At 37.1% G+C, this 24535-nt stretch overlaps 1 protein-coding gene across 20 annotated transcripts in view; it reads left to right on the top strand.

Annotated features, from left to right (window-relative positions):
* The window catches only part of CCSER1 (coiled-coil serine rich protein 1), a 626082-nt gene that overhangs the window by 386810 nt on the left and 214737 nt on the right, over positions 1-24535 (top strand). For 12 of the 20 annotated variants that reach the window (XM_040065135.2, XM_058420707.1, XM_058420708.1 and 9 more), the window contains one exon: positions 13356-13433. In XM_040065135.2, coding sequence (XP_039921069.1) covers positions 13356-13433 — 78 coding nt within the window. Of the gene's footprint in view, positions 1-2767; positions 2861-10191; positions 10303-13355; positions 13434-16404; positions 16474-16607; positions 19236-20493; positions 20806-24535 lie in introns of those variants that run through there. The other 8 variants (XM_058420720.1, XM_058420718.1, XM_058420715.1 and 5 more) reach the window with 7 other exon arrangements.

Below are 24535 nucleotides of genomic sequence, written 5' to 3'. Positions count from 1 at the left end.
TGCAAAAGGAGTCTTAAGGGTATACATTATTTTGGAGCTTCCTTTCTGGATGGGGAATGAAGTGGTAAGCTGCATATGCTAACCTGACAGATTGTAATGACACAGTCCACTTGGGGAAATCAGAACTACTGTTCTTTTAGAGTAGCATCCTGAGACTTCCATGCAGTAACTATAGGGAACAGAAATGCAGAGATGGATAAAGAAACCACCTGTCTAAAGCAGTCAGCTGAAACACATGAACAGACAGAACAGAGGGGAGTATATGAACTGTGTGACCTGTACTGCAAGGCAATTTGGTGAGAATCATTGATATAGAACATTGAATTTCTGGTGACTACCTTTCTGAACTGCAAAATGAATGAAAATAGAAGAGGAAAGGGTATCTCAGAGAGAGAGGTATGGTACATCACATCTCCTTTCCCTTTTGACCTTGGATCTCTCATTATGTCCAATTTAAAGATTTCCCTGGAAGGGTAGCATCAAAGACAATGCGATTTGGAGCCTTTTTTTTTTTTTTTTTTTTTTTTTCCCTCTCCTGCCTGAGAATGAGTTATTAAAAATGTGTGTTAAATTAAGTTCAAAGTTTTTTGGGGTTTTTCTAGAGTGCAAAGCAGCTACTTAGACTCTACCAGGTATAACTTCAGTAGTTGGGACCTTTGTAATACTGATGTGTTACGAGATACTGAATGAGATTCTGCAACATTTCTTTTGGACACTGTAACAAAGTTTTCCATCATTTTGCCCTCCAGCAGTAAGGGCCCAGTGCGGTGATACACTTCTGTGCTGCTGGTACATGCAGAATTGCATTCCACTTGTCTGGGGCCACATGCGCTGCAGAGTGCATCTCCTGAGGCCACACAATTAACCAAGCCTGGTGGGCTGACCCTGGCTGGGTGCCAGGTGCCCCCCAAAGCTGCTCCATCACTCCCCCCCTCAGCTGGACAGAGCTCTGGTAGAATTGGAGGCGTAAAAAAACAATGAAATTTTTTGCAGGTTGGGTGCAATTTGGACACTTGAAAAAATAGTTACTTTCTTTGTGTGCATATTCTGACAGGAAAGCAAATACTGTGTCTCTAAGTGATGCTAGAAAAGCCAGTGTAAACAGAATAAACTGAACATCTCTTCTGAAGAATATTGAACACTGCATCACTTTTCAAGCTTTCCACTCTTGATATAGAGTGGTGCTTGTAAATAACAAGCCCATTTTTTTTCTTCAGTATTTCTTAAACAAATAGCTAGAAGAACCTGAAAGCTTAAGACAATCTGAGAAATTCTGTGGAACTCATGAAAAACTCAGCTAATTTTCTGTAGAAGACAAGATACATCTACCCTATCTGTACTTCAAAAAATATGTTTGCTCATGTAATTCAGTTTTATTTTCTGTTTTTGTATTTCATTTCTTATGCAGTTTGGAAATAGACATGTGACAGCCTTCTGTAAATGAGTCGGATTCAGAGGAATGAGAGTCTTGGTTGCCGTGAATGGAATAACATGCCATAAATGCTCAAGGCGCTAAAATGTCAAACCTTCTGTCATTATCAAATAGTCAGCAGTCTGAACCAGTTTATTCATGTGCATCTGACTTTGAGAGTTCAGCGATGTTCTGAGTTTTTGATCTGTTGAGCCAGTTTGAGTTTCAATACCAGAAAATCAGGGAAAATGTGGATCGAATTATTAGATAGAAAGCAAAACAACAAACAAACAAAAACCAAATCACCTCCCTCCAGAAAGACCTAGTCTAATTTGCATTCTGCAAAACCCATTTAAGGAACAGCAGAAATCAAGATTGTTACTTTTTTTGACTTTGTTAAATCATCAGTGAACAAAAATGGGTTTAACTTTTTGCACAGCTTGCACTTAATTATTGTAGGTGATACTTGATTCCTAAATCCACGGATATCTTATAGAGGACAGTGCAGGAAGTTTCTGAGGAAAACGGAAATCTGAACCAAATAGCGATATGGTGTAGAGACGCAGGTTGCTACCCGCAAGGTCTCGCAGGTAAATGCTTTTGTCACTGGCTTTTAGATGCACCTTTTGAGGGTCTTTTAGAATCTCTTTTCACTTCTGTGTTAATAAAACACCTGGGTTTTTTAGCATGTTTGATAACTTCCATTCTGCTTGAAATTTTAAAATTGATAGAGAGCTACCATATGGCTCCTGAAGAATTACAGGTTAAAATAGGTTAAAATAAGTTGTCTGGATTTCTTTTAGATTAAACAGTTGGGTTTTATTGTGTCTACACTAAGTATCTTTTAGTTACTAAGAAACAAGGAAAAACTGGATGAAAAGCAGAGGAAACCAATTTTCTTGTCCTTTGAAACAATATAGGCTGGGTTCTTGAGAGTCTGATATTGCAGTATTACAAAACAGAGTAGGTTTGGGTTAGACTTTTGAATATGAAATAAGAAAAACTCTGCTGGGTCAGTGTGAGGCTTTATCCAGCCCTTCAGCTGTCTGTCTCCAGTGGTGGTCACAAAGAGCTGCTTTCAGAAAAGCTGGCATTTGAAGACATTCAATATTTTCTTCAATGCTCTCCCAGTCCATCACTTTGCAGCGCAACGGATCTCCTGAATTGCTTTTTACCTGTTTATTTATGAACCCCCAAAGGATTTCTGCTGCTCACTGGTGCAATCCAGCAGGACCGTGTTTGTAGTTTTATAGCTCCATCTTCTACTGCAGCCATTCATTGCATGTTTTAACAAGCCTAGTTTGAAAGTGCTTTTGTTTCAAAGCTGCATTTTTTTGGTTTATGTTTGGCTTTCAGAGGGAGTCCCTGGTCTCTGGCCAACAGACAGGATTCATCTCTCTTCTGCGTGTGTTGAGAAATGGGACATCTTCCTAGGCAACACCGGCTTATCTAAAAGCAGCATTTGCAAACAAATCCTTTTTTGATAATAGGTACACACAATGAGCTCAGACAGCTCTGGGACAGCACTAAAAAAAACCTGTAAAAATTTTAGCAGAACAATTGTTATCAACAGTACTGTAACAACAGGCTGATTATGAGACAATAAAGACGGTTTATTTGGTAGAATGAATTTATGTTAGAGCATAAACTGCCTATTCATGTTTTTCAAGTGCCATAGATTCACCTTCATCTCTTTTTCGCTTCTTATTTTCTGAGGCAAAATGAGAATTTATTCCTCTTTTGTCTGAAAAATACTATAAGTAGTATCAGGGTGTCTCTAGACTTGAATAATGTAATGCTCATGTTTTTTATGAATATATCATAGTTTCAGTTGTTATTTCCCCTCATTGAACAGTTTTATGTGACAGCTGCTTTATGGTCATGATTATAAGTCATCCTTTTTGGTTTGATTGCAGCAGCAATCTCGGGACCATAGCAATGTGTTTTGCTTATGAAATATGTCGGGGAGATAAAGGTCTAGTCACCATTTCCTTAAATGATGCAAAATTATATTTTAAAAAGGAAGAAAAAATGACAGATCTTTTTTTAGTACTCTTTCCTGAAGGTCCTGTAATTCTTCTGGAAATAGTAAGAAGAATCCAATTTCAATTCTTGGTGCAACAGTTGCCTTTTTGCATAGCCATCATAGCAAAAACCTGAATGTAACACTTACTTTCCTTGTACATAATACTTATTACTATCATTTGCAGGTGCTTGGAAAGCTCCAATTTTTATATGATAATGAAAATACTTTGTTACATGTTTTGTTAGTTTCACCAGTTGAAGTCAAAATGTCTTTGCTAAAATGCTTGGCTAAGTCCCGGCATGCAAATGGTTTGCTGTAGAATTTGTAACAGCCTCGCTGCTCTCACAAAGTCAAACTCCCATCATTGGGGAAGTTTCTGAATTAATTACAGACATATCTGAAAGAAGACTGATATGCTCCTCTCTTCTGGATTGCTTTGGTATTGTAAAAGTGAATGAAAATTTTGTTGTCTGGTCACAACTATTCTGCTTAAACAAAGTAGTACAAAGCTGCTGAAAATCACTTGTGGGCCTTGTGATATTATTTGTAATACCTGATAATACATATTAAAATGTGTTAGTTTTGTCTTAGTGAATTGAATATGATGTGCTTCATACTTAATTTTCAATGTCTCAGTTGAGGTGACTGGGTAAAAATGGAGGGCATGAATGATGAACCTGAACTCACAGTAAAAAGCTATCTACTTTAATAACATTCCAGTGTCAATTACTGGCAAAAACCATGCTGTGACTTCCCCTGAGAGGAGGTTCACAAAGGGTAAAAGTGCCTTTTGGTCCTTGCTTAAGCAGTTAATTGCCCAGGAAAAAGCCTTTGCAATGTGAGTACCTGGTGTAGTGACTGAAGCTTTTTCCTGAGCTGTACCGCTACATCCTGTTCCAAGTCTGCCTCCTTAGTCTTTTATTGAAGCTCTCTGTTTCCCTATAATTCTCCATGCCTCATTTTCCCATAAAATCCCTACAAACCCTTCTGGGCTCCGTAGTGTTACTCTGGGCATGAGGTGCTGCACAGCTCTCTGCTGTTACCTGTGGGCTGACTTTTGGGTTGAAGCTCCTGCTGAGGCTCCTTGCCAGCTGAGGCCCTTCTCATCTGTCCAGACAGTGATTTTCATGAAACTCAGTCTCTTGCTTGGAATAGTTAGTATTGACTACTGTAAAAAAATAATTAGAAAGCCAGGCAGCGTGATCACTTCCAGCGTGTGCATTTGGATGTGTACATTTAATGGGCTGTACATGAGTGTGGGACAAAAGCAAGTCAAAGAGTGGTCGTGTTGTGGCCATGCTGAACCCAAACTGATGGTTCTGTCCAAAACATCTGCCAAAATTTATTGAGTAACTGACGTAATGTCACAGGGACGGCAGCTAAGAGTGGCAGCTGTGGGTTGTTTTCAATATTGCTGGGTATATTTGCAATGATGCGGGGATTATATGTTGTTGATATCAGTGAATAAAACTGCAGCCTTATTTAGCACAGAGATTGGTCCAGGGAATTGTTGATTTCCGTGGTGGCAGCAATTATTTGATTTATGTGATTATTTTTCTCTATTCATTTGACCAACAAATGATCAAAATCTGCCTGCCTCATGCAGTTGCTGCTGGGACAGCTCAGAAATGACCCTTTGCATTTGTACTGTATGCTCCTAATGCCACAATTGTGAATCTCGTTCCTCAGGACAGCAATCTGTAAAATTGTTGTAAATGCTTAGCTGTGTGAGGTTTAATTAATGCCAGAAGCCTTCAATAAACAACAGTTGCAATTCGGACTGCGATGATTTAGTGATTCTTGCGCACTGTCTAAGGCACCTTCTGTTAAATCTCTGTATCAAGTGGCTGGCACTGACGTGAATCACGTCCCACCAATGTCCCTGTGTGCACAGAGGCAAAGGAAACCTCAAACCAGCTGAAATATTTGACAGGCAATGCACGTAAATATCTCCTTGTAGAAGCTTAAAGGATGTTGGCATTTCACATGGTAGGTAGGGAAGAAAAACATAACAAAAAAAAATTAACAAATGCCTTTGATAATTTCAGAAATTAATAAAACAGCTTCCCCAAGTAAAACTTTTTATTAAATGTTTTGCAGAATCATCTGTTAGTAATGCTAGGGGATTTTCATAATGCTGTTACGTTGTACTGTATTTGTTTAAGCAGAGAGTTTTTCTTGTGATGAATAGTGATAGTCACCAAAAAAAAACCCAAAACAAACATGAAAGAAATTCCAAAAAAATAACTCCAGCCCTTCTAAAAGAAATGTTTTGGACAGGCTGAAATTCTGTTTGTGTGCCCCTGCAGAACCTGGCAGCATTTAACGCCACGTACACTATGGAAATGATAAATGTGGTTGTTCTGAAAAGGAATAAAGGAAGAAAAAAACCCAAAGTTGTAAACGGTGCTTCCTTTCTTAGCTAAATTTAGTAGGTTTGTGTCCATTTACATGTTAGCTTTGCGTGTGTGTGTCAGCACAACTCTGCCAGCTGAATCATGAGCATACCACCTAGAGGTGATGTTGTAGCAATATATTTCAGTGGAAGCAGAAGGGCAGATATAATCTGTCTAATCTGTTTTTTCCTACTCCAGGTTCTTAGTTCATGCTAGACTATGAGAAAGGTGTACTGTGCTACCCCCATGAGACAAATACCTGAAATAAACATGTTTGTATCCTTGTTCATTTCTAAGTTGCCGTTATGTCTGAAAACCTGAGTTTGCAAGCAATTTAATTAGGGACTTCATCTCATCTCCATTTTCAGCTAATAAACATAAGAAAAGGAGAACTTAAATGGATTTAAACTTGCTTATTTTTGATGATCAAGTACTTTAAAAATTATGGGTCAAAAACTGGTGTGTATAAAACTAGTAAGTTGTTTCTTATCTTAAGAGGGGTTAGTTAATACTGTTCAGTTAAATATATGAGAGCACTAATTGAAGAGAATTCCACTGCTATATCTGTGATGTCCATTTAGATAAAAATTCTTTGTAAAGGCGCTGTGAGTCAATGGTGTGTAAGTTGGGTCTTTGAAGCCAAATACGTAACTCTTCTTTGAACTAATCTTCCAATTCTGTGTCATACTGAATACTCCTCTGATGTGGACTCTGAGACAGTGACTGAGCTCAGAAATTCCTAGCTAAAGTGAGTGTGCTGGATTTATTGGTGTGAGGAAGTCTGCTTTTCCCAGACATGAGATTTGGACTACATGTTTATGCAGCACGCCATACCTCTTCATGCGTCTTCAGATGACTTCGAAAAATAAATCACTTATTGACTGTTTTCTTCAAATATTTGTAGGACAATCAAGGCCATAGTGCTAATGTGGGGGATTTTTGTGTTTTGCTGCTGTAAGGCTGAATGTTCCGGTATTACCATTGCTGAGTAAAAAAACTGGGGTAATAATGTATCCTCACTTTGTCTGTTGGGTGTTGTATATTTTGGGGTAGGATTTTGTTTGTCTAGGTGGTCTTACAAGTCGATGTAGCAGTGATACCGCAAGGATATATGGGTTGAAAGAGATGCTCTTCTTTATTAGATAAGCTACTATAAGATTTAGTAATAACCTCTTGGACATCGGGGTGCAACCACAACACGAATCAAAATGAACAACAGTGCTTATTAAGTTCAAGACTATTTGTAGAGATAATTTCGACATGAGTTCATGTGCTTGATGTGTCTACCTTTTGAAGGGTTATGACTGCACAGCTGCTTTTTTTTCCCTTTCCTTCCAATAACATTCTCAGGTCTTGTTTTTTGTTTTTGTTGCTGGGGTTAAGATTGGCTGCTGTTAAGATTGGCACCACTTCTTGTGGCCATATTATTCACAGAGTGTGATCATATAAATTTTTTATTGCATTATTCAAAGTATGCATGGCCATGTCTGGGCCATATGTAAGTATGTGATTTGTGATTTGAGATAGATATATAGATATTTTCAAGAGATGTGATCATTAGAAAAAATTCCTGTATTTTTTAGTGACATGTTTACACAGGCATATATCTAAAAGTAACCATGGGAGCCATAATCAGTAAGGAAATGACAACTTGCTATTCAGATTTACTGAATGACTGAGTGATAGAAATAAACAATATACAGGGGTTGCTTTAAAATATAAATCATAAATTCTAATAGCAGTTTAGCATTCTGTTGATGCAACAGATAAAACAGTAAATAATTAATCAAAATACATTTACTGTCAAGAAATTCTCCTGATCCAAGAAATGCCATAGAGGTTTTTTTTCACATGGACTAAACCGATACCTCCCACTGTTTAATGCTATATTTTAAAGCATCTTCCCAGGATGCTTTTGGAAAATAACTTAAAAACTCAGGTATATTTGCAAAATCCTTGTTCTGAAATTGAGATGGTCCTGCATACCTGTAAACATCTATTTTTAATTTTGCAGCACATATACAAGTGGTAATGGCAATTTTTACAGTACAGCACCGTCCAGTCAAATAAATGAGTCAGAGGATACCATTTTTGAGACTGTTTTCCTGTCTGACATTTGTCAGCTCAGTGCACTAGGAGATTCACTTTTTGTGTGTTTTCTCTTTCTGATTAGATAGACTGGACTCTCAAAGTTTGGAGTAATCTTTTATTGGTAAGGTCATACAGCAATCAGCAAAAGAGAAGAGTTTTTATATTGCAGAACTTGGGGATGAAAAGTCTAAGACAATACTTGGGATTATTAGGATTTCAAAACAGTAATAACCCTCTCTGGTTAGGAGCTAGTAAACGTTTGCAGGACTGTAAGGTTAGCTGGCATTTCTACTGTAGGACTTGTAACTCTGTCAGAGATTTTAAACCTTGCTAAATGTTGTTGATCTTCAAAGAGGTATTATGAAGTGATTGCATTTTAAGAAATGGTATTTTTCATTAGATGTTTTCAGACTTGGCACTAACTCATTATTGAACCATTGCAAACTGCTTGGAGACAGTCTTGTCTTAGCCTTTCTTGATTCATACCTGGATATCATGTTCTGATAGAAATCAGAGCAGAAGGTGTGCTGTCTTGCATTCCAGATGCCGTATTTACCATAAGCATAGAAATTCACCATGTGTTTTATGAAAGTCTCATAATGTAAAAACTGAAAAACTAGTTTGCTTTGTTTAAGAGTTCTATGTGAAAGCAGTGAAATGTTCTCTGAAATTCCGTGTAGTTTTGGTGTTTGCTATCTACAGTGATTTGACAGAACTATAACTATCAGTGAAATCTGCCTTTGTGCATACTTGGATGCATTCCCACCATGTCTTCTCATGTTTTTCTCCTGATCAATGGGATGGTCCCCTTGGGGGTGGTCACACCTGTTTGCCACTGTGGTTCCTGAGTAATGCCCCTAAATTTGTTGTGGCTATTTAGCACTTCATTTTTTAGTACATTTGTGTGTAGATAGCTGAAGTTGTAGCTGTTTTCTCATGCTGTGCTCCAGAGACAGCTGGCTTTTTGCTGGGTTTCACAGTGTTTTCAAGTGTAATGTGACTCAGCTGTACTGCAGCTGATCGCTGGAGCTATGCTGTATATGATATGTTTTCTTCCCGAACTGAGACTCAAACCAATAGGGACTCAATTTCTATGGAAATAGCTGCCATAAAGTCAATTCTGTAGCTCGTTTTAGTCTGTAAATTAGGTAGAATGGATGGTGGAAAGCAGGTTTTTTCCTACTTGTTATCCCTTTGCTCTCTGCCTAACTGCTGCTGTTGATTAAGTTTAATCCCAAAGCACATCAGAATTAAAAGACTTTGCATTTTTATAAGTCTTTTGAAGAACAGCTTTTTCGCCAGAGTTCTGTGGTGAGCATAAGTTGTAATTCACAGTGGGGAAGGGAAACAATCACATTTGAGTTGTAAATCTGACTGCGGTGTTGGTGGCAACTGGAGGCTGTTCTGGGCGTATGCTGAGACAAAACACCACATTTGTCTTCATGAGGTTTTAGAATAATCTGTAAAGACTAGAGGAGACAGAGGTAAACGTTAATTTATGAGATTTTATATTTTTTAATCTAAGTAACAATAGAGGTGAAACAGCCATTAGGAAAAAAAAAAAAATGCTATCAATTAGACAAAATGCATTCCTTAGGGATGAAAGCCATGGCTGTACCAGACACTAGAGTTTTGATTCCTCCAAAACACCTGGGGCAGTAAGTTTTGCTCCTTGGTTTAATATAACCATTCAAAGTAATTTTCAAGCATTTTTGGAATTTGCAATTAAACAAAGCACCACAAGTGGTCACCATGGTGTCACTGGTAGGGGGATAAGAAAACAGTCACAAAAAATAACTTTGACCTCTTCACAGTCAAAGCTTTGGAAATTGTTTTAATACTCATCTGTTTGGAGAAGGAATGTTTTAGAAAACCAGTGTCATGTTTCAAGATATATCAGGCTTTACTGACTGCCTAAATCTAATTGACTCTACTCTTTTTTCCTATGTGTCTTTCAGTAGTGAAGACTAAGTCACTGTCTTACTTTTTTATCTTATGTTGCATGTTTCTATTTTATCTGTAATATTTTTACTTGCTGTGGGTTTTAGATCTTCTGTTGTTAGAGCTGGGATTAATTGCACAAGAGACACAGTTCATGTTCGGACTTGGATGTTTATTAATTTTTATCTATAGTACAGTCTCACAGGTTGTGAGTTCTAGCTAACAAGGTGAAAAAAGGCACTCTCTGTCTCTTTCCAAGGTCTTTTAAGTACAAATTCTCCAATTATGAAATGACACCTAGATTCTTTTTGTTTTTAACCCAATAGCCATCCACCTGTGGTCCGCAGTGCAATTCATTACCGTGCCCAATTACAAGATACCACCCAGGCCAATGAAGAAGGAGGAAGAAGGTGAAAAAGAAAGACTTAGCCAATGCCCTAAAACCCTTCATCTTGTTTTATGCATATTACTATATCTTAAACCTTAAACTCTGAGTTTTCCACCATGCAATATTACACACTTCTATTCAAACCGCACACCCATAATCCCACTGCTATCGCTCAGTTTTGGAAGCCTCTTCCAAGGCCCTAGGTCAGCTGTGGTGTTCTCTTGGGGGTCAGTGCCTGTCAGCACAGAAAGTCTAAAATTCTCAGTGCCCATGGTTCCAACATCTCCAGCTTGCATCATTTTTCAGCTGACCTCTCTTGGCTTCCTATTTCAGCACCTTTTGATGACTTACTACAAACATAGTAATAAAATAGCAAGTATTCAAACCTTGACACTCTTGTACCAGAGCTAGTCTGAGATATAAACTATGTTTGAACTTCTTCCCATGTGAAGAAATAGACAGGAACGTGATCTTTATTCATCATGGTCTAATGCTGTTCACTGTGGTTGTTGAAATGTCCTTCCGTGTAGTTTTTTTCTCTCTCTCCCCTCAAAACACATAGTCTGATAAACATACAGGTACTTCAGGGAGAGGGGTGCAATGAATGTTCCTGGCAATGTTGCTGTTACAACAGCCAGCAGCTCTTCCTGTCTTTTTGCTAATTAGGATGAACCCAGGGAATCCAAGTTTTTCATGCCCTTATCCGAGTCACCTGCAAATGTACTTTTGTGCTGTTTATTTTAATAAGAAGCAATAAAAACACACAGAATGGTAAGAAAATATGCTAATTAATGCTCTCACTTTAAAAAAAAAAAGTCACCTAGAAGTACTTTGGCTGATTCTAATTTTTTTTTTTAATAAATTATTCGGTTCCTTCTTGGTCTTTAGAGAAGCCAAGGTGCCATTTTTGTTTACCCTGTAAATAAAAATGATAAAGAAGATCTATTTGCAGTCTTTTTACTATGTAATGGCCTAGAGAAGGGGGAGTTGACTCCTCTCGGATACACAGAGGAGGAGCAGAAAGCAGGACTGGGTCACATATGGAAAAAGTCAATAATTACTCAATTTCACTGGGTAGCCTCTGAAAGAAGGTAATTTTTGTCTTTTAAAATGACAAGGTCTCAAGGAAGTTTCAGGACTTGGAAGAACTTTAAAAGCTGCTTTTAAACGTTAGCTTATAATAGTAATCATCCCTAGTAGTAATGCTGTTGTGGGAATAGATGTCCAGGTAACTTCTTGGTTATGGATCAATGTTAAAGTGTGCTACCTGCCTTGTAAAGATCTTCCATTTCTGATTTTGCTATAATTGAGAAAAAGGAAAGGGGTTTTACTTCCAAACACTTTTTCCCAGTACCTGGACATCTGGAAATTTTCAGTTTTTCCCATTTTATTAGTTAGCTCACTGAAAGTAAATAAAAATGATTACCATGTTAATGTGGTGTCAGAACTTGGATTTGTTAAAAATAGATCTCACTGCATATACATAATTAAATGAGCAGCTCTCGGAAAAGTAACTATTTTGTTATTGCAACCTTTCTAGCTTTCACAGTTAATTTGTTGCCTTAATGAATATTTGGATCTATTCTGTTTGTTTGGGTTTTTTTTCTCCCTGCTTTTTAATTTATTTTTTCTAAATATATATTTGTGAATCTATAAAGGAAGAACAGAAATAGTAAATTTGATCAGATACGCAGTTTAATGCTGGTATTGTCCAATCACTACATTACTTGAGCACCCAGTATCTGTCAGCATCTGTTTGTAACTAGAAAGTTCGTGGAGCTTCTGAGCAGTAAAATGTGGTTGAATAAGATGGTAGATATATAATAATGTCTGTTTTTTAGACATGTAAAAGTGCTCTGGACAGTGGGCTAGCAAATTCAGACCTCAAGAGGACAAAGTATTTCTGTCAAAACTAGGATTTCCTTTTCAGTGAATTCAGTTTTAACTTGGTTGTTACATCAGCAAATTTGGGCTCAAGTGTTTTGTACAAGTGAAGAGATCAGTCTGAATTCTGTTTTCCCCCAGCCCTTATTTGAAGAATTGAATTACTGCAGATAAGTATCACTGAGGGGTTGACTTTTTTCTGCTGTTTACTCAATTAAGTGATGTGCATACTTTGCCTTGAATCAAATAATATGAGAGTCAATTAACAATCAAATAATTGAGAGTCAATTAACATAAAATTCAATTTAAACAAATTCTGGTTTATTGCAATATATGCCAGTAGCATTCAACTATATTTTTTAGATCTTGAGGAATTTGAGTTCAGGTTTAAGTATTTTTTACAGATATAACTGAAAAATTAAACTGAATCAGTAAGCAGGAATACATAAATCAATGCAGTAAAGAACTTTGCATTCTCCTTCTCCTCCTGTGTGCCTTTTCCTGCCTTACCTCACATGTTTACTGTTGTTTTATCAAATATCTTCTCCTGGAAATAGTATGCTCAAGAACTTTATTCAGCAACCTTAGTGATCAGTTTCATATTACGTATCAGAATCTGGGTTTTTCTGTGTCAAAGCAGCCAGATATCTTTGCTCAAGCCTGTTCAGAGATTCCATGCCACACTTCCAAAAATTATTGAGATACGGGGGGACGAGGATGGGAAAAGAGGAAACCAGTGCAATACCCAAAAAATGCTTCGGATTTGCTAGCATGTTTCTGTCAGGGGGACTGGGGTGTTGCAGAAGTCATCTCAGGCTTGTGATCTGCAAGTTTGCATTCTCCTTAATTTTTTTTTTTTTTTAACTAAGTTATTTTTTTTGCTGTTGGAGTGGTGCTGGTGTTTGCTGCAATTCCTGCAGACACTTGGTGCTTTGTACCTGTATCTGGTCTGTGCCTGCCTCAGTGACCTGCTTCTTGTGGGCCCCCCTGTATCACAGAGTTAGACTGGCTGAGTCTGCTCTCTGTTTAAGAGAAAGATAAATTTATAGAAGCATATAATAGTAAGGAAATCAACCTCCCAGTGTAAATAGTGCCATAATAAATCTATTTCTCACCAGCTGTCCATGCATGAGTTTTGAATTTATCTGGATGTTTGGAGCTGCAAAGCCCAGTGAGGAAAAACATGACTCACCTGTGCCATGTTATTTTGTTTTACAGGAAAAGGCTCAGTGCTTTCAGAAGGCTCTTGCTTCCCAAGCAGATAAATCCACGCAGACAGAACTCGTGGGTCATGATGTAAGTAGCTGTATCAAACAGTATTTTTTATCATCTTTGTGAGTGCTCAGATTTCTGTCAGCTGGTTTGCCTCTGCTGTTGTTGTGCCCATGCATGGATTTGGTGATTCTAAAGTACCTTCAGAAACATGAGAAGATAATTACAACTACCTGCCAGCACACCAATGCCCTGGTAATTTTAGGCTTTATGAAGAGCTGAGAATTTGCATAAATGAGTGTGGATGGTATGTATTAGTGTTTTGTAATTTTCTTTTTCAGTATTTATTTGCACACTTGCTGACAGTTAATGAGGATTTTATGTTTAGAAATGTCATATGCTGTCCAAACAAGATTTGAAATTTGAAAGATAATGGAATAAGTAGGGTTTTGCCAAGTGATCCTAAAATTCTGTTTCCTAAAGAGCATCTGTCAGAATTTCTCCTGGAACTTTTGTATCCTCATGCAAGAACACAGTCAAGGAAGATTCCTTAACTGTAGAAATATTGTTTTCCTAGTTCTTCTAACTGGAAGTATTCTTCCTGTGGAGCATTGCTGTAGTGTATGTAAGAGATTCTTGTGCTTACTTGAGCTTCTTGAATAATCTTTGTGGAACATTTAGCACAGTTCCATTCTGTGACTCGTGCAAAGTGTAACAATAATTCTTAAGAACTGTTCTGCAAAGTACTGCTATGTTTTTGCATTGGTATAGATCAACACGCTGTTTCAATTTTATGGAAAGAACTCTGGAATTAAAGCAGGTTTTGAAACCTTCCTTTTAGTTTAGTGTCAGTGGAGCTTTGAAGTTTTGTCTTCTGAGGATAAAATCATCAAAATTCCACGTTTTAATGTGAAAAGTTTTATCCGCACTGACTTATTTTTTGTGGGTTACCAAACGTGAACCATTACATTCTACTGTGTCTGTGAAGTCACGTCTGGTGAAATTTACTGAAACTCTTGAGATGTGTGTATATATTACTGCTGAAAAATCCATAATACTCAAAAATATTTTAAAACGTTTTTGTATGCTGCAGTACTATATCCACTTCTTCTGTGACCAATTATCCTTCACAATATTTTCTTATATATTAGATGTTAAATAAAATCCTTCCACTGAAAATGACAACAGGAAATATGTAAAGTTTGGGGGATTTTTTTTTGTGTGGTTTAATTTATTTTTGAGTTATGTTGTTTGCTTGGAGGTTTTTTAAGTAGATGTGATTTAGGCATTTGGTTGTTTTCTCCCAAATCAAATATGTGGTACTCATGCTGCAGGAATTCATGCTGTTAACAGATTATATATATTTTTCCCCCTTTTTCCAGTGTGTGTTCCCTTGGAGTTTGATAGGGAGTAAAAAATAATATTAGAACTTCCTCCCCCAGACAGGTGCAGTTTTCTGGCTAAGATTTGAGTATTAAATGTCATAATAACAACAATAAGTTAAATAAATCCTTTTCTTTAGTGGCATTCTCTTCAATTAGTGGAACATATTTTTCAGACTTCCCTGGTAAAATGCCCACCTTGTCACGGTTGAAATAATATATTCTCTCACACAGACTGTTGCAATGCAAGAACAAAAGGAAATGTTTAATGTTTTTTTGTGGAACAACACTTCACCTGTATTTATGTGGTACAGAGTTCTTGTGAAAATTCCGTTTCAAGGGATTGATTGCAGAGAAATTTGAATGAATTTACAGAAATAACACAAGCCTGCTATAATCACAATGAGAACTCAGTGAGGGGGAATGTGCAAATCAATAGCACTAACAGTTTTTGTAATATTGTTTAAACTTTTTGCTCTTTTATTTATCAGATTGTGCATCTTTTCTGTGAAGGATAGCTATTAATGGTAGCTATTATTCAGCTGTGTTTCTGTTGAATCCAAGTGGCAATTACATTTACATTCTTTCCTTTTGCATGAGCTTTTGAAGAGCAAGTTGTAACTGTGGCAAGTAGTATCTGTACATCATTTTATTCAGGATGTCAGTAAGTGTGTGCAACTACAAGTATATTGTGCTAATATGAAATTCAATTAAAGAGAAAAATACAAAACAGATCAGAGAATACAAGTTGTATTTTTCACCCCATTAGTTACATATTCGGAGACTAGTATACGTTGAATACTTCAGATCTGGTTTAAGAGGTAGGCAGGAAATTTAACTTCATTTCATCATTACAAATTTGCTGCTTTAATTTAAAATAACAACAACAAAAACTCCTCACATTCTTATTTTTCCGTAATTCAAATCTAGACGCTAGTAATAGTTGGATAAAAGCGCTACCAGGAATTTGCATAGCATTATTTCATAAATGTGGTACAAATATTGATATATGCTACACAGTGTAATAATTCAGAAATCCTTAAAACAGTGCCTGTATGGGTGGTTTGGTTCATAGCCTCATATATTCTTTTGTTCCACTGTGTAATCCTAAGTCACCTGTTTTGCAGTTGAAAAAACTGAGACAGGTTAGTCCCCAAAATAAAGCAGTGCACACTGCTTGTTTTTTGTTTGGTTTGTGATTTGGCTTTTTTTGTTTTAACTTCTGGACATCTCCAGTAGCTGAGACAGTTCTTTAGCTCTGGAGTACATATAGATGTGTCATTAAAGGTAAATGGAAGTTCTGACTTGGACTTAGATGGGGAATTAATCCCTTTTGTCTGTAGGGTGTACAGGAATGAAAAGCTGGAGGTGAGTCTGTATTTAGGAAGGAATGGGTGAAGAAGGGGGAAATACAGTGTTTCACAGAGAGGAATTGTTCTTGTTTTTGTGGACTGCTCTGAAAAAGCGTAAACAGCATTGAATGAGTGTTTTGCGTAAGCGTGTGAGCAGTTACCAGAATGGAAGTTGTTCTACATGTTTTATGTTAGCGTTTATAACATAATTACAGTCAGAATCTGACTGTCAGTAAGGTTTGGATGATGCAAGCTCCTGCAATACCTTTGAATTGTTGGATAATTCTTCTGATAGAGCTCTGATTTTTTTTCCCCATACAGCGCAGAGATCTTTCAGCAGAAATTAGAGTACTGTTTTAGTAAGCAAGTAGAAGATAAAGTCTGTAGCAGTAAAGATAATGTTTCTCATAAAGAATTGTTTGAACTGGAAAGCAAACTGCTTAATGTCCTTTCTGTATTGAAAAGATCTAATGCAAAACTTAATTATGGAATTGAAACATAAACTTTAAACTAATTTCTGATAGGGATGAAAGAGGGCCTTCCATGATGAGGAGTGCTACAGCGTCCTTAAAGATCAACATGACGACTTTGCTACTTGAGGAAATTGAAAGTAAAATATCAACACAACTGAGAATCATTCCAATATGTGTACTGAGAATCATTTAGAGCGTGTTGGGAGTCTTGCAGAAAGAGCAGTGTGTGCAACAGATTGATTTCAATGCTGCTAAATAAAAAGAAATTAATGTGTCCTAAACAATCAATGGCAGTTTAACCTCCTTCACCTTCCTATGCCGGCAAAATCTTCTTTTATTGGGAGCTCAAGGAATAATTTCTTTCATGTCAATCACGTTGCTAAAGTGGACCAGAAGAGGAATAGACACAGCTAGCACTGGGACTGATTACAGGATCATGTTAAGGGTACAGATCTAATGATGGCTGCTAGCTAAATAGGTAGTCCAAAGTATCGTGCAGGCATCGCACAAGCAGTCTGCAGCATGTGCCACTGCTGATTAGTTTTCATTAAAATGTGTCTCAAAACAGAATTAAACAATCACAGGACAATTCTTGTTTCTGTCAGCAAGGGAAGTACAACTCAGCACCACTTTGTCAACCTTTATCAGCCTTTAAGAGTTTGTGTTAATTTTATTTTCCACAAAGTAGAAATTCCCGAGCTGACATGATTTCTACAATGTCTTTTCTGTGTTTGCCTTCTGCTGATGTTATGGGTTTCAAATCTGAGAACTGCTATCCTCTTCGTTCTTTGTCTTTCATACTGAGAGTAAAGCTGATGTAAACAGGTTTTGGACTGGTCCTAAACTCATTCCCCATTTAATGAGTGTTCTTTCCAGTGTAGCGGTCCTTACATTTTGTATGATGCTTCTGATGTCTCAGACAACAAACTTGCATACCATTGCTGTCAGTCTGCTGCAGTTTGGTTTGCACAGCTACAGACAAAAATTGCCTTTCTTTGGTGATCGCCAACGCTGTGTTTATGACAGCGCTGTGGGCCAGATAAGAATGCACTGACTTTTGTACACTGACCTGTACAATCATGCAATGTTAAAATCCATACTGATAAATATTTTAGGGTATTGGGTTTGTAGTATGCTGTGCATTACCTTGGACAGCATTCATCCCTTAACCTCTCAAAACCTGGGCACTGCCTTCTGCAGCGCCTCTGTGTTTGATTAGGAGGAAGTGGAAGCCGGGGAGGTGGACACTTAACTGTTCCCCTCCACCTCCCTGCTGAGCTCCTGTTCCTCCCTGCCAGCCAGCGTGGAATGTGGATACTGTAGAGAGACTGCATTACATTGTGTCGTCTCCTTGAGGAAAGCAGGGGAACAGGATGCTTCTTGAACTTTCCAGTCTAACCTAAGTATGTTGCTGCCCATGTTATTTGTGTAGTTTGTTACAGATTGAACTGAGTTGTGTTTTCCCACCTAAACTGGAAAATACATCCTACTTCTGCCTCTGCTCCTTCCCTTGCAGGCTGATGTCCATCTGCTATTGTATTTTACTACTAGGTTATTTTTCTCCATTTGTTTATTTAGTCTCTGAGTTTGTTGTCTCATGTGTACAGGGAAACAGTACAAACCTGTGCATACTGTACCTTTCCCTAATGCAAAATTATATTTTAAAGAAAAATACCTTTAGAAAGAAAACCAGCCATTAACTATTTCAATATTTGCTTGGATTGTATGTCTCTGTGCTTATTCATATGTACTTATTCATGTCTGGATATCCAAGTTGTTCTTGATATGCTACATCCTCTCCTACAACTTCCTTTAGCATTCATTTTCTCTCCTCATGTTTCCATTTTTTTCTATTCAACTTCAAAATATAATTTCAAAATGGATGTTTTTAGGGTGTGTTGTGTGTGCCAATTATCAAACTTCAATGATGTCAGACTAGGGTGATACTTCTTCTGGCTTTAATGGTTGCCTTTCGCCAACCCTTGTGGAACACATTGCTTCACCATCAAGCCCCTACATACTTGGTGTTTGAATTGCATTTAACCACCAGTGGACAGTGAACGGGAATGGATTGTTGCACCTGCTTGTGACAGGGAAAATACAGTACAAGTTACTGCTGCCAGTTGGCTGGAGGATAATAGCTTGTGCTGAGGGTTTGGTGTTTGTGGTGTTACATGGAAAGTGGTAACAGGTTTTCACATAATCTTCAGCAGTAAATAGGTTCTGGAACAGAAACTGAGGAGTGCCATATGAAAAAGACACTTTCATTCTGTGGCTGATTATCAGCAGGGTATTCTGCATTGAATTTTGCCATCTCCTAGAGATGGCAAAGAACAATGAAATTTGCATTCTGCAGTGATGTAATGCTTAATTAGTATGAATGATCTTCAGTTTCGATTTCTGGATGCTTGTATAGATAAGCCCTGTGCGGTTTAAATATCTGTAGTAATATGATGATGATATTATAACTGAGTTTCCTCACAGACCCGAAATTAATATAGTACCAGTAGTCTCTGGATATTTAAAAAAGCATTGGTTTTATTTAATATAATCTTCCATAACAGTTCAATGTTTTTCTTGCCTTTTTAAAATCTTTTGACTTATTCTATGTTTTTTCTGTCTTTGTATCTGCAGTTATGCTGCTGCTGTCTTGCTTTGAAAGTGCAATAAAATAACAAGGTGCTTTGAAGTTTGGTAAAAACTTCCTAATTTTTTTACTTAGATGCCCTGGGGTGGGGGGGAGTGAAATAGGGGGAGAAGCAAAGAAAGCTGTTTATAGATATTCCTGATTTTTCATCCTAGAAGTTTTGTTGGGTTCAGACAGAACTCTTCTCACTTTTTCTGCTTTAGCTCCGTCACTGTCTCCTCATTAGAGTTCTCCAGGAGTTTGCTTTTTCACTTAAATACATCCATCTAGACTTTTCATCTCATTTCTTACTTTAATTTTTATGCTGTACTTGTATGACTTACCAAAATTTATTTGCAGTCGTGTATTTTCAGTTTGTTCTAGTTGTGTTATTTCTGTTGTAAAGATGCTACCAAGCAGTTCATGACTATTCTCAGTAGGAACTAAGTGAGCAGCTATCCCTAGAATTAGTAGTGTGTTCTTACAGTATCCACTCCGACCTGTTACTTTAAGGATACAGAGAAGTAGGACACTGACAAACAAGTTTATTTGATTGAAATAAGAAGGCTATACACCAGATTATACCTTGCTGACTCTGTTCATGCATTATGTTGAATACTAGCACTGTCTTATTTGTAAGGGCAGAAATTCGCAGCACTAAAGCTTTTGGATATTGTTGAAAAGAATGAACTGGGGATTCAGCAAAATACACTTAATCAAAAATTCTAAGAAATAGCACCATTTTGCAATAGGCCTTGAGTATATTTTCTTAAAAAGGAGAAAATTTTGATTTCACCTTGACAAAAAGATCAACAAACAAAACTGAGAAATAAAGCATGGATAACCACTGCATCATAAGCAATGTGTATGGGTTATGCACTTAGGGTGACTGCTTTTTATTACAGAATGATCTGTTACACAGTTTCATTGCAATGTGGAAATGTTTTAAAGGTGTGTGCGTGTTGCATGTAGATTTCCTCTGTTAGCATAGTTCAGTCTGATGACGTTTTTCCAGTAAAAGTATGGCATCTGTTGTACATTAGGGTTTTCTGACTAAAATGGTGTCAAGAGCAAGCTGACCAATCATATTCCTGGTTTTCTTTGCTTTGTCACTTAATTCATTGCTGTGTTGATCATTAGTGTGAAAGAAGCTTTATTATTACATGCTGCCTGCATGACTGCATATAGCAGAAACAGTCATTTTTCATTTATTTTGTGTTGCCATCAAACCATGCATCACTAAGATGTCATTTAATTTCATTTCTTTTTTCTTTTCTTTCTTTTGTTTGTTTGTTTTGTTTGTTTTTAAAGGCCCTGTGGAACTCTCCATGTTCTGAAGGCTTAGTTTACAAACCTGTCAGCATCTCATTGGTTCCATCATTATTAAATTAAAAAGCAACATCTGGACACTCGGCACTTATGGATATTATTAAATACTGCTGTATATGAAATGAGCTGCAAGTTACCATTGCTGGCAAAATTCTACTGCTTAAGATAATACTTGTATTATGAACAGTCAAATATCACTTTTTGGGCAGTATCTTCATTACTAAGTGTATCTGTGAATAAATTATTAATAAGTTATGACAAAGTTATTATTTGAAATAAAAGTTATTCTTATCATTTTGTGCACTTAGTCATCCATTGGTGATAGTCACTTCAAGTAAGAAAATCAGAAAGTCCTTCAGTCATGCTTGTCTCTTAAGATTGAGAAAATATGTCTTCAGGATCTGGAAACCTGAGGAAACCATTATTTTTTAAAACTTGTATTTTTCCTATGCCGGTAATAATAGGACTGTGAATACAGGGTCAGGACCTTTCAGTGTGTGTTCTTATAAATGTTCATAATGATGTACATAATTCTTATGTGGGATTCAAAAAACATTTCTGTAGGGTATTTGGTAAGTTTTTAGAAGGACAGAATTTACCCAGCTTTATCCCAGGAAACAGAAGAGCTGATCCTAAAAACACACACTCTGATTCTGTAATCCATTAGAAGCATAGCTTTACTCTACTTTCTGTCTAATTTTCCTGCGGCTTCTAAGAAACGTTGCTAAGAGAGCATCGATGGGGGCAAAGTAAACATTGTGTTTGCTGGATGTGACTGTGCTGCTTGAGTGGATCGCAGTTGTTATCCAGAGGGGGTAGGATGGGGATGAGTGGGGAAGGATATTTTCTAGTTTAGAGCTTTATTAGGCAAGAAACCAGCGAAGTTCACCACAGTCAGTTGCTTCAGTGTAACCTTACCCAGGAAGGACTTCATTCACCAGGATGTACTCTACACCCACCCTTACCAGGTAAGATAAGAAGGTGCTTGTGCCAGCAGTATTCTTTACCTCTTCTCCTAATATATTTTCTTACTAACAAGAGGCAGTGCTTGAATCTTTTTATTATGCCATTTCAGTCAGGCCTCACAGCATATAATATGAACAGTTACTCAGCTGGAGCAACACTTTAGTACCTGTAGCTTTAATTTCAAACTGGGGACATGCTGCATTCATTCATTCAAAAATAACGTTTTACCAGTTATTCCTATATGGAGCAGAACTGAAAATAAAAGTATTCAGCTAAATAGTCATGCCAATCTTTAAAGTGAATGAACCTTCTTCACAGGGGATGTTGCATTATGTTGGCTGATTCTGTGCCACTTAACATGATGTTACTGTTTCTCAGTCTTACACTGTCTTCTCTTTGTTCTTAACAGTCATCCTTCAGCATCCTCTCTTGCTCTTTTGGCCAGGTTGCCTGGAATTTCTTTGCGTGTGTAATTGCATAGTTCATACTGTATCTGTTGGAAGTATCTTGTAAAAATAATTAAGTAGCAAATGCATAATTTAAAGATACTACAGAAGCAAGCATGTGAATATTATCCTTTTGAACTTCACTCTCCTTGTTAAACTTCACCTGTTAACACTCTTCCTTCTTTCCTTGGACAAAAATCCTTTTCGTAATCATTGCTAAGCATAGAAATGCCTACCTCTTCTCTCTTTCATCACTCTTTTCATGCTTTCTTCTTTCATCACTCTCTTTATTATGGTAATATTTCCAGTCTTTTTGTCAGATATGGCTCTTTGGAAGAGCATAGAGACAGCATTTTTCAGTGTAATTTTCTGGCACAGAGATCTGTATTTCACTTAAAGAAATATATATGGATAGTGGAGAGGGTTGTGAAAAATTGTATAAGTTAATGAAAGGAGAATAGTGGAATTTAAAAAATGTTTTCAGGATTCCAATGAGAAGGAAATAAGTTTCACTTTCTAAATAATGAAGTTTGTTTGCTTGTTCCTCCAAGATCTCTGAAAGAATGCTTTAAAATACTCAAAGAGCTTGTTTATTTCTATTGCATCACAGAGATGTTGCAAGGAGCAGCATTGCAAGGAGCATCATTTTAATGCAAAACTGATCCCTGCACATTGACTTTTGGGGCAGACTGTAAGAGTTGGATTTTTAATTTTCCCATGAAATTACTCATAATTTCCAATACCTTTTTTTGTAATTTCTTTGGTTTATTTTGATTTTTTTAATAACTTCACAAAGTAGTATGAACCAATAAAAATTACTGAGTTTGCTGTTTTGCTCACCTACCATTTGAATGATCTGGAAAAAATAATGACTGACAAGTACTATTCAGACTTCAAGGATACACAGTAGATACTCTGTATGCATAGGCAGCGACCTAATGCTAGTTTAAGTTAAGTCTTAACAGTCTGATCAAAGATTTTTTTAAAAAATATTATTGCACTAGAGAGTGGTACAGCACATCTAGTTCAAACAGTCGGAAATTAAATATGTATGATGTTCCTAGTACCTATATCTTTCTTTGATGTATTTTATTTATTGCTCACTCTCACACAGCCTCTTGGGATCTGAAAGTCAGTGGCTTCTGGTCAGCCGTGGGAGCATTGCAGTAAATCTGCTATTACTGCTTCTAAACTGCTTCTAGGAGTCCGATAGTAATATTGATTTCTTTCTCCTCATTCTGGAATCAAGTTGGGATCTCTCTTATATATTTGTGAACATGTTGTACACCTTGCTCTTACCATTGATTTCAAGTGCATGTGACAACCCTGTTACCCTTTCGACTGGTTTTACCACGCTATAAAGATTTTTTTCCTTTGGTGGTGAGTAATTTGATAGCCACGGAGTCATCTAATACCTGTAATTAGTTGGACTGCATGTTACTGGAAGATCATTTACAGGGTAAGTGCTTGTTATTGGTATCTGTAAGATACAAATATCTAGCTGACAAAGCGACCTCTGCCCATCTCCCCACCACCAAAACCTTGTCAGGTAAATCCTATAAAATCTGTTACACCACATAGCTATAAAAAACTGAAGAGCTGGTGCAGAAAGGGTAATTAGTAACCTGGTCATTTGGTTCCTGCCCTTTAGAGCTTAAGTCAATTATCCTGTAAATATTCAAAAATAAAGTCTTCTGTAAATATCCAAGTAAGCCAGGCAAAAACAAATGATTCCCATGTGTTAGCTTGATCCACAGGCTGCATCTTGTTCCAAACAATGGTAACACTGTGTTAACAGAGATTCAACACTGAAACAGTATTGGCAAAATACTTTGTTCTCATTCTGAGCATTGGCATTTAACAGGTGCAGAGGTTTGTTACTTTAACTAGCACAGAGTGTTTGTCTCCATTTGATGCTTTACAAATGGTACCAGATTACCTGTTTGCTTTCTGCTCTTTCCTCCAGGGACTTGTGAATGTGCAAGTGCAAGGCTGTTTTGTACAGCACAGGAGGGAGAAAAGTAGAAGCTGAGTGAGTGGACATTGAACACAGTAACAAAGGTGCAAAAATGTTACAGCTAGAGCAAAAATTCTGTGATAAATGTTGAAAGGCTGAGAAGGAACAAGAGTGATTTTAACAGTTATGAGCAGTCAAAAGGCAGACAAGTCTCAAAAAATCTGGGGTACTGTAGAGAGGCAGAAAGGTTATATCCTTCTTGAATTAAAGGCAGGTTTTGTTTTGTTTTTGTTTTTGTTTTTTTTTTTTTGAGTCAGAGTTTTATTTTGGGGGGTTTTTAAAAATAATTTTCTGTAGCAATTTCAATATGAAAACACAGAACAGTGTGAATTCTGTGGCATAGGAATTACTCTTTGTAACTCACTTGAATTTGGGGCAATAAAGAATTCCTGTAGCTTGTCATGTTTATAAAAGGCATTTAAAGTAATTTGTAACATGATTATTAAGACCGTTTGTGGGCATAGGTACTGTGTGCGCATTGAAAGAGCTGGAAATTTCTCATTGGTTTTGAGTTGATAGGAGATTAGTGTCTTCTGAAATTGAGTTTCCCCAGTTTTAACAGTGGTTTTTAGGTATATTTACACTATTTGGTCAC

The sequence above is a fragment of the Hirundo rustica genome, chromosome 5 (genome assembly GCF_015227805.2).
Source record: "Hirundo rustica isolate bHirRus1 chromosome 5, bHirRus1.pri.v3, whole genome shotgun sequence".
Lineage (NCBI taxonomy): Eukaryota > Metazoa > Chordata > Aves > Passeriformes > Hirundinidae > Hirundo > Hirundo rustica.
Note: the sequence above shows the minus strand (reverse complement) of the source record. Positions and strands in the feature narration are given on the sequence as shown.